Source organism: Opisthocomus hoazin, chromosome 15, assembly GCF_030867145.1.
Source record: "Opisthocomus hoazin isolate bOpiHoa1 chromosome 15, bOpiHoa1.hap1, whole genome shotgun sequence".
NCBI lineage: Eukaryota > Metazoa > Chordata > Aves > Opisthocomiformes > Opisthocomidae > Opisthocomus > Opisthocomus hoazin.
In genome coordinates, this window is record NC_134428.1 from 15,416,604 (window position 1) to 15,430,133 (window position 13,530).

The 13,530-nt window shown below is 43.5% G+C and overlaps 1 protein-coding gene across 7 annotated transcripts in view; it reads left to right on the plus strand.

The window, feature by feature from the left end:
* Positions 1–12,654, plus strand: part of GLYR1 (glyoxylate reductase 1 homolog) — a 29,616-nt gene extending 16,962 nt beyond the window's left edge. For 3 of the 7 annotated variants that reach the window (XM_075436164.1, XM_075436160.1, XM_075436165.1), the window contains 11 exons: positions 469–555; positions 1,437–1,493; positions 2,589–2,639; positions 2,751–2,824; positions 4,659–4,758; positions 5,918–6,028; positions 6,337–6,438; positions 7,508–7,670; positions 8,090–8,269; positions 8,771–8,895; positions 9,250–12,654. In XM_075436164.1, coding sequence (XP_075292279.1) covers positions 469–555; positions 1,437–1,493; positions 2,589–2,639; positions 2,751–2,824; positions 4,659–4,758; positions 5,918–6,028; positions 6,337–6,438; positions 7,508–7,670; positions 8,090–8,269; positions 8,771–8,895; positions 9,250–9,324 — 1,125 coding nt within the window. In that variant the 3' untranslated portion in view covers positions 9,325–12,654. The remainder of the gene's footprint in view (positions 1–468; positions 556–1,436; positions 1,494–2,588; positions 2,640–2,750; positions 2,825–4,658; positions 4,759–5,917; positions 6,029–6,336; positions 6,439–7,507; positions 7,671–8,089; positions 8,270–8,770; positions 8,896–9,249) is intronic. The other 4 variants (XM_075436162.1, XM_075436166.1, XM_075436161.1 and 1 more) reach the window with 3 other exon arrangements.
* The last annotated feature ends 876 nt before the right edge of the window (positions 12,655–13,530 follow it).

A 13,530-nucleotide genomic window follows, 5' to 3' on the forward strand; every position in this document is an offset into this window, starting at 1 on the left:
TATCAGCCTTGTGCTTTGAAGGTTCTCCCGTTAACAGGTAGGCTACTGTTTTTATGACGGGAGGATTAGAAGAGTTCAGACCTCTGACTGTGGTGATGTTCTTCACACATTTGTTTAGCGTTTTGCATCCACCAAAGGAAAATGTTGGATCGAGTGTGTTTATTTGCTTCTCTGCTCATTGCATGATTACACAAGTGCAATGATTCCTCTTACATATGAAGAATGGATTCTCCAGAAGCCATGACTATGGTTGAATTCCTTTGTTGGCAGTTCATGTTTTCTTCACCGCACCTGTGTCCATAATGCACTGTGTCTTTAAATATGAACTCTTCATGGAAAAGCATGTGAAGTGGAAGGTGTTTGTAGTGCTTTTCAGAACTCTGTATGTGTGCTCATATGATCAACGTGCTGCGGCCAGCCACCGAGCCAGGTTGTAAGCTCTTTCTGATCCTCCTTCTATCTCCTCAGGACCTCACAATCCCAGAGCCAAGTACAGTGAAGAGAATGATGACTGGAACAGTGGCTGGATTTAAATGGCCGCCAAGCGTCAGTGAGGTGAGCAACTTTACAGCATATGTGGTCTAGGAACAGAGTTTGTGGAAGCGAATCTAGAACGTTTTGTCTGGGCTGTGAAATAGCAAGATCTTATCTTCCTCTTGTAGGAACAAAATAAGACACTCTTGTTCTGTCATTCTGTAGTGTAACAATGCTAGACAATATCCTGGACAATTAAGAAAGATGTTGAGAAGTGAGATTTTAGTCTTTGTATAACCATTTGCATTTTCACACTTAACTTGCTGCACTCATTTTTGTACTTGTTTCAAAAGTATTTCTGGGACTGGCTTCCAAAAACTGGAGGAGACGATGTGGATACTCCTTCCCTGTCTGGATACTGTTGTATGGGGTGGTTTCACTTGATTTCCCTCAAACAGCTTTTGGAAACCTTTCTTTTTTGTGCATAAATAAATAAATGATCAGTAAAGCAGAGGAAGAGCAGTGTGACTCTAGGCTGGTACATATGATGCGCGCTGGGGAGGTGAGATACTTGGACCTGCAGTCCTTGTTGCTTTTACTGTGCATTTGCCTAGCATGTGACAGTGCTAGGGGTAATCTCCAGCCAGTTTCCAGAATGCTGTTTTAAGGAGTTCCTTGGAAGCTGGAAAGCGTTTCGTTTGCTTGGGAAGAGGATGAAGCGGGATATGAGAGCTCTTCCTCCAATGTTAATCTTGCTCATAATCTTCTTTGGTTTTCCTACAGATTTTCATAAACGAGGAGTTTAAATGGAATGGCTTTGGTTTTGAGAATGAAACACAATGTAACCTGCTTAATTGAAATAGGCTGCTTGATACAGCTGATACATTTTTATATTTTCCATCTTGTGGTTGCTCAGTGACTATCTGGGAGTGTTTCTGAGCCTGTACTTTCTCTCTTTGTAGCCTGTGAAGGACAGTGATCCACACTTTCATCACTTCCTGCTGAGCCAGACAGAGAAGGTGAGGATTTGGCAGGCAGGATCATTCTGCTGGTCTGTCTAGCTTGGCATCCTGCCCTTTCCCTTTGCAAGTACAAGGAGTGTGCGTAAAGAGCTCTGAAATTCTCTTCTTTGGGGGCTAGCAGCAATGAAGATTCTTATGTGTAATCTTGTAGTTCACTTCCAAACCTTAAGGTCTAGAATGATTTAACATTGAGTGCAGTGAATAGTTTAAGTAATTAAAGATTATCTAGCACCAGAATTTGACAGATCTGTTGTAGTAAATTCTGTAGATTGAACATTGAGGGGTACGAAAAGCTGTTTTTCTGTTTAAAAGCCCTGTTGTTTGATTGTCTTCGGTTGACCTATGAGTTCCTTCATCTGGATGAACTTGTCAATTAACTGAATATGGCAGGAGAATTTCAAGGACCAGAAAAGTTCCATGTAAAATATAGCCAGTTTATCTCCTGAGAGTCAAAATCCTGCAAGGCTTTTATCTTTGGCAGCAAACATCAGGAGGAAAAGGAAATACCAAATTAAATGAAAAAAGGATTTATATCTAGCTGAGGATCTGGGCAGAGCCAGAAGGATTAAAAGCAGCTAACAGTTTTAATCTAGACAAGCTTACAATAAGCAGCATGGGAAGGACCAGCTTTCACCTTGATGTTTGTTGAAAGCCACGTGCCTTCTCGCGTTAACAAGAAGGTTTTGCTTTCACAGCTGCATTGACATACTGAGTGTAGCTCATAGAGTCAAGGTGCTCTGTGGCACACTTCAGAGATCTCTGTTTTCTTTGGGCCAAGTGTGAGAGTAGGGATGCCCTGGATCCTTCCCTCTAGAGGAGCTTGTCATACGAACTACAGAAAGGAGCTTGCAGTACCTGTATCAGAAGACAGGCTGAATTGCTGGGACATGGTGGGAAAGGAAGAGCTTAGTATGTTGCAATAGGTTTTTGGTTTATTTTGTCCCGTTGAGAGCTGCCTGAGATTTTTCCTGCTTTGCAGATGGTAGTGGGTGGGTGAGCTGCCTGTTGCTATGTAGCAAGGACATGGTCTGTTCGCTCAGCAGAGCAAATCAGGACTGTCCTTCCACTGAATGCTTTGTCTTCTCCATACAGCCAGCTGTCTGCTATCAAGCCATCACAAAGAAGCTGAAGGTTTGTGAAGAGGTAAGGCAAATCTTGGGTTTGATGGATTTTTATTGTCATGAGGTCTTGTAGTTCCTCCAGAGCTGTACACTCGGATTTTTTTTTTTTTCTTCCCCTCCCCACCCCACATAGGAAACAGGATCCACCTCCATCCAAGCAGCAGACAGCACGGCAGTCAATGGCAGTATCACGCCTACAGACAAAAAGTAAGATCTCCAACGAACTTCAGCCATTTCCCTTCTTTTTTCTCCTTCCCAGCTCATATATGCAGCCATTATCCAGCTTGTCACTGAGAACAAATAAACCTGACGTTTCCCTGTAACTACAGATCTCCTCTGTCCTTGTGTGAAACTCTGATTTCGGGGGTAGAGGGGGAGGAAGGCAGCTAAAAACAAACAGAGGCTGTACAGTAGAAAAATTCAGAATAAGGTCTGGCCTGGATACATTTGCAATTCAGGGCTTTTCTGCAGTTGCCCTTTTCCTGTAGGGCATAGTGCAGAACATTAAGCAGCAGTATTTTGGAGTGCTGTGTGAGGCAGAAAGATAAAAGGATATCTTTCTCCAGTAGTGCCTGGCAGTTGACTGGCGTTATTTAATCACTCTTCTGAGTGTGTAGAAGACCAGAAGAGGAGGGAGGCGTGTTCTCCTAGCACAAGAGCTTTGCTGTGTAGCACGTGAGCTTTCTGGTTTCTTCTGACGTCCCCCTCTCCTTTCTAGAGTGAGAGAAGCCTCACTTGAGCTTCCTGTTTCACTCTGTAACTTCCGCTCTGTTCAAATTGAGTTCAGGCCACAGCTTACTGTTTGCCACTGGGGTCGTCCTCATGGGATGTCAGTTCTCAACTGTACTCCAGGGAAACCAAAATAACAATGACGTTTTTCAGGTAAAACAGTCTCTCAGGAAAGTGTGGCTCAGAGGTGGGTTGGGAGAGAAAGAATATCTCCTGTTTTAGACACTTGAAAGTAGGTGGACCTTGTTTAGGTTGTTGAAGGAGCTTATAGTGACTTGCTCTGACCTGTTTAGATTAGTTTGCTCAGCATGACTAGCTGGGAGAGTGCGGGTAGTTTATGAATGCTACAGCACATCTGTAGTGTGGCTAATTCTGAAGAATTAACTGGGGAATTGCCAGGCAGATTGTGTTGTGAAGTTACAGCAGACATGTAACAAAACACTTCAGAATCTCCTATTAGAACTGTGGTTTTGGTATGAAGCTAGCTGCATGATGTCTAAAAGGATCCTTGCAGCAATGACTGCAAAGGAATTCCTGTTGCAGGTAACTGTAGGGATGGAACTTGTTAGCATAATGTCTTTTTCTTGAATGGAGGGGAGCAAAACTCTTGCCAGCTTTTGGAGGTGTGGGGCAGGAGGCATGGGGGAAGGCAGCTGGTATCTGGGACTACTGTGTTGTCACTTATGGTGACGTGTACTGACCTATTACTTCCTTTTTTTTTTGTGTCTGTCCAAAATTGCAGCTGTAGAGCAGGGACTAAGTCTCTGGTCTGTGCGTGATGCTTAGCCCAGTAGTCTTTGCTGAGCTTTATTAAAGTAAGGATTGTAATGTATCATTCGGTAGTATAAGCAAGTCATTATACATGTGACTTAGTTTAAAAATCAGAAGATTAATTGGAGAAGCACCTGCTGATCTCTGAATCTTCCCTGTATCTTCAGTAAAGCAGTGGCTGGCAACAGAAGGCACAAGAACAGCAATTTTAATAAAACAAACAAAAACCCCCAAACAAACAAAAAACTCCAGACCATCCAAACCTTTAATATTTAGGTAGTCTTCTGAAGAAGACTAAAGACTTTCTTCAGGAAGTCGTTAGGGATGTTTAGTAAGCAGAATAAATACCAGCTTGCTTTTAAAGCTCAGTATCTGCCCATTCTAGCTGTGGCAGCAGTGGAACGTGTTTGGTTTTATTGTGGTTTGGGGATTTTTTTTTTTGCTGGTGTTGCTCCAGGGTTTGCTTTTTGTAGTTTCCAAGACCATGAGAAACTGACACCAATTGCTTTCTGTTGCATTAATGTTTATCTGTTCCCCTCAGGATAGGATTTCTGGGACTTGGCCTCATGGGAAGTGGCATTGTCTCCAACTTGCTGAAGATGGGTCACACTGTCACTGTCTGGAACCGGACTGCTGAGAAGGTAGGCACGTGCTTAAGGTAGAGATGATACTTAACCTTTTCTAAACACTTCTAGCTCGGGGAGGCCTGGAGTCACCAATCAGTGGTGCTTGGGAGAAGATGCCAAAGAAACACTAGTATATCCTTGTCATCTTGTTCTATTATTATATCCTAGGTGCTTGTTGGTGGCCACTCTTGACTAGGTGAAGCTGTAGTCTGTCCTAGTACGGTCATTCTTATGTGAACAGTTCCCACCCTATTGCCGTTTTGTATGAGATGAGAGAATTGCCAGAAAAATTACAAACTTTTATGTGTGTTGAGGAATGCAGTATGAAGTGCCTCTGGAAATACTGCTGATGTAAAAAGCCAAGTCATTGTGTCATTTTGCTGGACAAAAAGACCAAGTGCTGGGGAGCTGATCCTGGGAGTGGTGTGGTAAGATGCAATGTTTGACTGCAGCTTCATCTACACATCCATTGTGCTCTTCACATTGCAGTAACAAGGGTTCTGTTGAAAACCTGCTGTGACATAAGACCAGGATGGGAAGGGTTTTGTAGGGGCTTTTGAAGTGAAAATTGAGCTTGTATTACACTTCTGTTCTAGCCAGCATTATTATTTTTAGTGCAGGAGGAAAAGTAGGTAACTGAGGAGATCTGGTACTCATATGATATTGTGGAATATCAAAGACAAGAGGGCACAGTGGTTACTTTGTTAAAAAGGATTAAAAGATTTTTTTTTAACTGCAAAACATGGAAGGTATGAGGGGATAGGGTAAGAAAGAGCTAAGATTTTTGAAACAGCAGCCCACTAAAACACATTTCAGCTGTGCATATTCCTGTTTACTGTCCAGTAACACCTTTTGCTATGTCTACCAATATTTTTCCCTCATCTCTCCTCCAAAACCCACAACATTCAATCTCTTACCATTTCACCTAAGCATTCTCTTATCCTGTGTCTGTCTTTTGATGTTCTTCACTTGGGGTTTCAGAAAAGCTGCAGAAGAGCCCCTTGTGTGTGTGTGTGGGGACAAACCAACCGAAGACAACCCAGTTGCTATGTAATTAATATGCCTGACTCCTCCTGAGTTGGGTCCAGCAGCAGAGTTTGTTTCAGCAAAATGCTAGAGAACATATTTGCTCTGTACTTAATTTTTCTTACATTCAAATTTGTGACTTTTGCAGTGTGATTTGTTCATCCAGGAGGGGGCTCGGCTGGGAAGAACCCCCGCTGAAGTTGTGTCCACCTGTGACATCACTTTTGCCTGTGTATCAGACCCAAAGGCAGCAAAGGATGTAAGGATTAGATCTTATTTTTCTTCCGCCAGCTAGACTACAAGACATGGTCACTGAATGTCAGTTCTGGTTCCTGCTAACCATGGTAGCCTCGATCATTGTAGATGCTGGGCAGTGCAGCTATGTAAAAATAAATGTTCCAACAAAAAATTGTACTTTAGAAAAAGTAAAAATCCCTGGGGGGTAGATTTTGGTATCCCTCTAGGAGTCTACCAGTGCAGTGCCAAACTTGCTTGAACTGCTGTCCTGCATGATTGGAGTTTCTTTGCAGACACCCTATTGCTTTACCGCTCTCCTGTTCCCCACAGCTGGTACTTGGTCCGAGTGGAGTACTGCAGGGGATTCGCCCAGGGAAGTGTTATGTGGATATGTCCACCGTGGATGCAGATACAGTCACAGAGTTGGCCCAGGTAATCAAAGTGAACCGAACTTCTGCAGTACTATTGCTGAATCATGGATGTTAGTTCTTGTTGCTTCAGGTGGTAGTCTGTTGATAATAAAGATGCTTCTGAAGATTTTTGGGCTTCTTCTAGGAGACACTGAAGTCCCAGGCAAATAAGACAAAATAAACTGTCAAATCTTGACCAGCAAACTAAGTTGAATGAAGTGTTCCCTGGTGGTAACAGCAAAGCCTGTAGACCTGGCAGGGCTGTTAGCTGGCTCCAGTGCAAACAGCCAGCCGTATTTTGATCTGTTAAGATGTATTTATAGCCTGATTGGTATTCTGTAGCAAACTGGAGGAGAAAGCACTTGCTGGATTAATAACTGTCCTTAAATTGATAAAATGCATAATCTGCTTATTTAAAATGTTCCGGTTGGGGAAAAAAATGCCTACTAGTATTATGGAGACGATTTCTGTAGAAGTAGTCTGATTATTTCTGATGTGGTATCTTTGATTTCCTCTTTGGCATCTTGATTGTTATCCTCTGCCCTAAAGGCAGCATGTGTTGTTGCATGAGGAAGGGAAACTAGTTTTGATGAAGTTTTAAGCAGACTTACTGATGAAGCAGTAGTGTGTAACACGAATTTGGAGAGTGAAGAGTCATACATATTAGTAAACCTCTGGCTGAAGAGGTCAAAGGCCTTTGCTCTGTCGAGAGAAAGGGGAAAACACCATAACAGTCCATCTTCTGAGATTTCTACACCACATGTACATCTTCAGCACTGGTTCCTTGGCCATTGCAGGGTGCTATGGCAAAAGCACCTAACTTCGGCTGCTTAAAACGTTGACAGTAGTGATGGGTGCAGGAAAGTGTTACTGCGGTGTGAGGGCAACTTTTGGTCCCAGGTACGCTTTGCAGGATGCAGAACAGCACGTGTCAGTGCTGTCCTCTCCTGTTTTTGTGTCTAAGCTATTTGTTCTGCTGTAAAATTCTGTCCTCAGGGACAGGAATGGCCTAAACAATGGTCTTGCTGTGTTGTCTACTCAGCATCATGCATGCTGTTCATGCCAAGTTAACCAGAGATACTCTTTTGCAGGTGATAGTGTCCCGGGGTGGTCGCTTTTTGGAAGCACCGGTCTCAGGAAATCAGCAGCTGTCTAATGATGGGATGCTTGTGATCCTGGCTGCTGGCGACAGGGGTTTATATGAGGACTGCAGTAGCTGTTTCCAAGCGATGGGGAAGACCTCTTTTTTTCTAGGTAATTGAAACACAAAGGGGCCTAATAGCAGTTTCTTAGTGTAAGGACTGGGAATTCCAGCAAGGAGTCTGAGCCATGTGTGTCATCTGTTTCTTGTCTCCTTGGGCAGTGTGGGAAACTGGCCTGCTCTTCTGGAACTTAGCCAATTTCAGAACCACCAGCCTAAGTTTTCTCTTTTGAATACTGCCTCATTTTGGAGGGTCATTGATGCTTTTTATTTTAAAACATGTTTTGTTATGATTTCTCCCTGTCTTTGAGTGCTTGGAAAATGGGTAAGTTTTTTGAAGCCTTTCAGGGGAAGGGAAGGCTGCCAAGTGCTTAATGTGAAGAGTCTAGTGGTGTTAATACTGTGTGGGATGGGGGAGCAAGGCTGCTGTATCTCTTCTGGAGGAATGCCCAATGGTATGTCTCACTCCCAGGTGAAGTAGGCAATGCTGCCAAGATGATGCTGATTGTGAACATGGTCCAAGGCAGCTTCATGGCAACGATAGCAGAAGGACTGACTTTGGCTCAAGTGACTGGCCAGTCCCAACAGACCCTTCTGGATATCCTCAATCAGGGACAACTTGCCAGCATCTTCCTGGACCAGAAGTGCCAAAGTAAAGTTATCTTACATTGTTTTATTATAGAACATTTGCCACAACATAGCTGCATTTCATATAATGGCAGAAGGGAGAAAATAACTGTCCCATTTTCATCAGCCTGGGATTCTGGGTATTTTAAGCATTCTGAAAATGAAGAGCTGAGTTCCATTCCTTCCCCTTTGTACCCAGGGCTTCTGAGAATACACCCCAAGCTCTGCATTGTCTGCAGTCTGCTTAGGGCTTCAGTTCACAGTGAGGATTTCATTGGGGCCAGGCAATAAGTGAAATGAAGGGCAGGCTGCTTAGAAATCTGAGCTCACTTTGTCAGTGGGCAATAGTGACATTTTCTGCTGTGGCCGTATGAAGATAGAGAGCAGAGAAAGCGAAGAGCTGAAGGCAGTGTTCCTGGTGATTAGCATGGGAAAGGGAAGTTTGGTGTTGAGTTGCATGCCCTTGCAGTGCGGGCTTGATTTACTTCTGTCATGCTTATGGTTTTGCACGCATTCCTCTCGACAGATATCTTGCAAGGAAACTTTAAACCTGATTTTTACCTGAAATACATACAGAAGGATCTTAGATTAGCTATTGCACTGGGCGATTCTGTCAACCACCCAACTCCCATGGCAGCTGCTGCCAATGAGGTAAGAGTTATTCAGCGTTCAGATGTGAGTGCTCAGCATTTCTTGAGTAGAGCCATTTGTCAACAAGGGAAAAAAAATCTAAGAATTATCTCTAAGACAAGAGGACAGTGATTGAAGTATATTTTGACTAGGATGGAACTGGATTTGTTTTGTATTGTAGAATCCCATAGAATGTCATGTCACTAAACACAGATGGCTTCAACAAGACCTGGTGTGTTCTGATCTGCGCTGCTGTAATTACGAGTCATACTATGCAGTTCTCTGGTTTGCGATTGTCAGCAAAGTAATTTTTCTGCTAGGGAAAGGCTTCACAGAAGAGCAGCCGTTGATACTTTTCTAATTTCTCTTCTCTAGGTCTATAAACGAGCAAAAGCATTGGACCAATCGGACAACGACATGTCTGCAGTGTACAGAGCCTACATCCACTAGGCTGCACCGTTCTTACTGTTAATACTATGGTTATTGATTAATATTATTATGATACTGAGTTTTAACTCTGGACCAGTCCATCTCTGTCTCTCCATTTCCTTTTATACACAGACTTTGAGATCTGCCATGGAGGCAGCTGCTGCGGTGAGCCTTCCCCTGGTGGCAGAAGGGGGGGAGGAGGGGGCTTGGATTGTTACAGTCAAATTAGAAAAATCCATGCCATGCACTGACAGTCATGGAACAGAACAGTGGCGGCTTGTTCAGAAGCTCTGGGGCAACTCTGCCAGAAATCTGCTGCTTGGCTGCTTTTATTTCCCTCTTTGTATGCTTGTCCAAGATGCTGTTTCTAATGATCCTTTTCTCCTTTGCTGTGAAATAATGCGTGTTGGACTCTCTGCATCAAGGGGACAGGTGACATACATCCCATCTGTCTGTGAATATCACTGAAGTCCTTGGTCCCAAGTAAGGTGAGGAGCATTCCTGTTAATCGGCCACTGTTAGAGAGCAAAGCACCTCCCATGGAGGAGAATGGCAGTTCCAGAAGGTGATGGGGTTGCATGCAACACTGTCTAGATTCTGTTTCTTTTTACACTTCCACCTCCCCAGCACCTTGATGGAGGAATTCCTTGTACTGTTAAGAAGAACAGATTGCATTCATGTCTTCCCCTGTACAGACAACTATAGCTTAGGGAACACAAACCTTACTGAAAATGAGAGAATGCCGGTGTAAATGAGCCTCCTAAAAGGCTAATCACAGCTGCCCATCCCACAAACAGCATTGGAGATCAATGTGTTTGCGTAGAAAACTGCAAGAGAAACATATAGCGTAAAACTGGGCCAGCGATACTTTATTTGGGGAAGGAAAAAATCTTAGGGTTGCTGCTGGCCTTAGATTATGTTGCTTTACTACTTGCCTTTTTTTTTTTCTTTACACTTGTAGTCAATTACAAAGGCGTCTTGGATTGTAGCAGTGTCACAAGCAGTGGGGAGTCTGAAAGGGGTGAGAAAAATGATCACAGAGCTGAGACGTGGAGGATCCTGAGCTCCTTTCCACGCTCTCTCCCTGGCCTTTGCATGGTCATTGTATCTCTCAGCCTGTTTACCCATCTTTAAAGGTGGGTGGTGATTACCTACCTCACAGGGGTATTTTGTGTACTGATTAGTGATCTTTAGACATGTCAGATTTTCCCTACATGTTCTTAGTGTTACTACTCTGGATGCAACACTAGCACAGCATGAGACTTTTCCCTGTACCTGTGACTCTGCTTGTGGCTAGATAACAACTGCTAGAAAGACTAGTAAATAAAGTGGGAAGCGAAGAGCACTGCTGAGCCATTGCTCAGTTTGTCTAGAAAGGTGGGACTTCAACTGCAGATGCCAAGGCTAGAAAGCAGAAATGCTTTCAGTGTTTATGATAGCAGGGAAACCCAGAGTCCAAAGGATGCCTGTCCCTGTCTAAAAATGTATAGAACATGGGTTTTTTTGTTTTTAAATTGTTCTCAGTATTAGCCTTTTAGGAAGGTTCTTGCATTTTAGATTCGAGAGTTAGTAAAATGCCAGTAAGAAACTTTATTGGCCAAAATCACTTCTCAGTGGCACAATCTCCTCCCTTGGGTTGGGATTCTGAAAGGAAGAAAAGCAAATTCAAATTAGACGATGTTCCTTTAAATCTGTGAGGTCTGCCCCTCTCATAATCTTACTTTTCTAGGAACTTAATGGCTGTGTAGGGAGATCTTCCTTTGGGTTAGGATTTCTTACCAATCCTGCTTTGTGCAATGTGTGCGTATGGTTCAGGGGCACCTTATTAAGAAACAGAGAAAGTATCAGATACTCATTACAAATCATGACATCTAACACCTAATGCTGTAAATGTTACTTTTTTGAATATTTCACCTCTTGTGATCACTATTATTTGTGGGCTAATGTTGTGTTATGCATTATGTCCTGTGGTGAACATCTAGTAATAGATCTGTTAGACATCACTTTGCTTGTTTGCCAGTGATATATGTAAACAACACTAGTTACGCATACGTATTTCTTTGGCAGTGCCACTGTCATCCTGCATGTAGATGCTCATGTTAAAGGCACAGCCATTAGCCTTTTGACACACTTGCGCTTCCCCCATCCAGAAGAAGTTAGTTGTTAGCATCAGAACTCCTTGGTTAAACATGCTGCAGTTAAGAAATCATTTACATGAATTGTGTATTGAGGGCGTCTGGGGGAAATAGTGGTTTTGGGGGCAGGAGATAAGACCACAGATTTACGGTGCAAGAAATCTTTGGGGAGGAAGAGGGAGGTACTGTCTCAGGTCCAGTTGAGAGTGGAACTGTGCTGAGCCAGTGCAGCAGTGTCCCCGACCTGTCCCTGCAGAGGTCTCTTGGGCCAGAGTGAAGGTGAATGGGTCTGAGCGAAGGAAAATTAGGCTCTCCCTCTCTTTTTAATTTGTTTTGCCTCTGGATAGAGCGGGAATACAAAAGGAGCTCTCGAGTCCTGTGATGTGTATTTCATAGTGAATTCGAAGAACCATATTTGTAAAAGGGAGAACCACTCCCTAGGCTAGGCAGCTCACTGCTGCAGGTCTTGTTTTCCAGAAATACTGTAGGTCTCAAAATGGAGGTGGTTATTTATGTGGGAGTGGCAGGTGCCACTAACTAAACACTGTAATTTATCCGGGGAAAGTCTGACTGCAGCTTTCTGGCGAGGTAGGTGGGTGTAGAGTGGCTGGAGGGTGCGGTGCTGCCCAGCCAGCTGTACAATCACAGATAGGCCAGGGAGGAGCAGGAGGAGACCGAGAGCTCTGAAGGGGATGCGAAGTGAGGAGGAGGGATGGAAATGGTGAAAACCAGACTGTTTCAGATGCCGGTTGAGATTGACTCGTGTCAGTCTCACTCAAGATTCTTGTATTTATGTCTGTAGCCGCTGAACATGGATCTTAATCTGTTCCTAGGCCTGAGCTTTGGGGGAGGGAAGGGAGGGAAGCTGTGGATTAAGAGATGCTCTTAACAAAACTGGCTAGTCAGTGTTGTCTTAATATTGTTGACAATTCTGTAAAGTTCCTTTTTATGAGGATTTGTTTTAGCAATTTACTTTTTTGACTCCCTCCTTTTTAAAGAGAAAATGTGACACTTGTGAAAAGCTTGTAAGAAAAGCAGTTTCTTTTTTCCTCAATGATAGATCCTATAGTTAATTAAGATTGTGAATTTTTATTTTTTTGCCTTGTTTTTAATTAACATTTGTCATTCAGAATAGTATGTGTGAAAATGTTTAAATGGCAAAACAAAGATTTTTTTTTTTGTGCAATTAACAAAGCTACTGGCAAAAAGAATAAAATCTTTCTTGGTAACACAATGTTCTTGTGGCAGTTTCTAAAGCCTGTTAAACTTATATTCTGTCATTGAAGTATGTGCATTCCTCCAGACATTCAGAAATCGGTGTTGCTGAAAACCAGCAATAAGCCTGAGAGCATTTCGGTCACTACAGAAGCCTGATCTTGTTAGTGAGGCACTACAAAGGATGAATTTGCAGAGGGCTATGTGCATCTGGGTTGAGAGGAGGATGAAAGCTTAGTTTTAAAGCAAAGAGTGCTGAGAGCTGGAGGTCCGGGACCTTTCTGGTGTTGACTTCTTGTGTTGTCTTAAGTGTTGGGAGCCTGGTGGCCCAGCTGCTCTCTCTGGAGTATCCTTCCTTGTAGCATTTGGGGTTTTTTGAGCACTAACTCAGAAACGAGTGGGGCATTCCAAGGTGGGATCCCTGAACTGAAGTGTCTGTAAGCTCCAGAATATTGCTTTCTGATGATCCAGGCAGTGTTTACTGTTGATCAGCAGTAGATGCTCATGTGCTGAGGCATAACGGGCTAGTGCATAATGGTGGGCTTCAGTTAAAATGAATTACAGGAAAAACTCAGTTTCAGCACCATGATTAAAAGCACTGTAGAAGGTGAACGGAGCAAGGCCCCTGAGTCGGCGTTGTGCCCACAGTGGGAGCTTGCACCGCGGGAAGCTTTGCCTACTCCGTGGGGGGACAGTGGCTCCACTCCAGCCCCCCCCCGCCCACGGGGTGAGGATGATGATGCTGTTGGCTCAGCCAGCTCTCGCCCGCAGTACGTCCAGTGTGAAAAGGAACCTGCCAGCTTCAATGCAAAGGCTTCAGTGACAGCATAAATTCATTTCAATTTCAAAATTTGGGGAACAAGAAACTGATGAGACT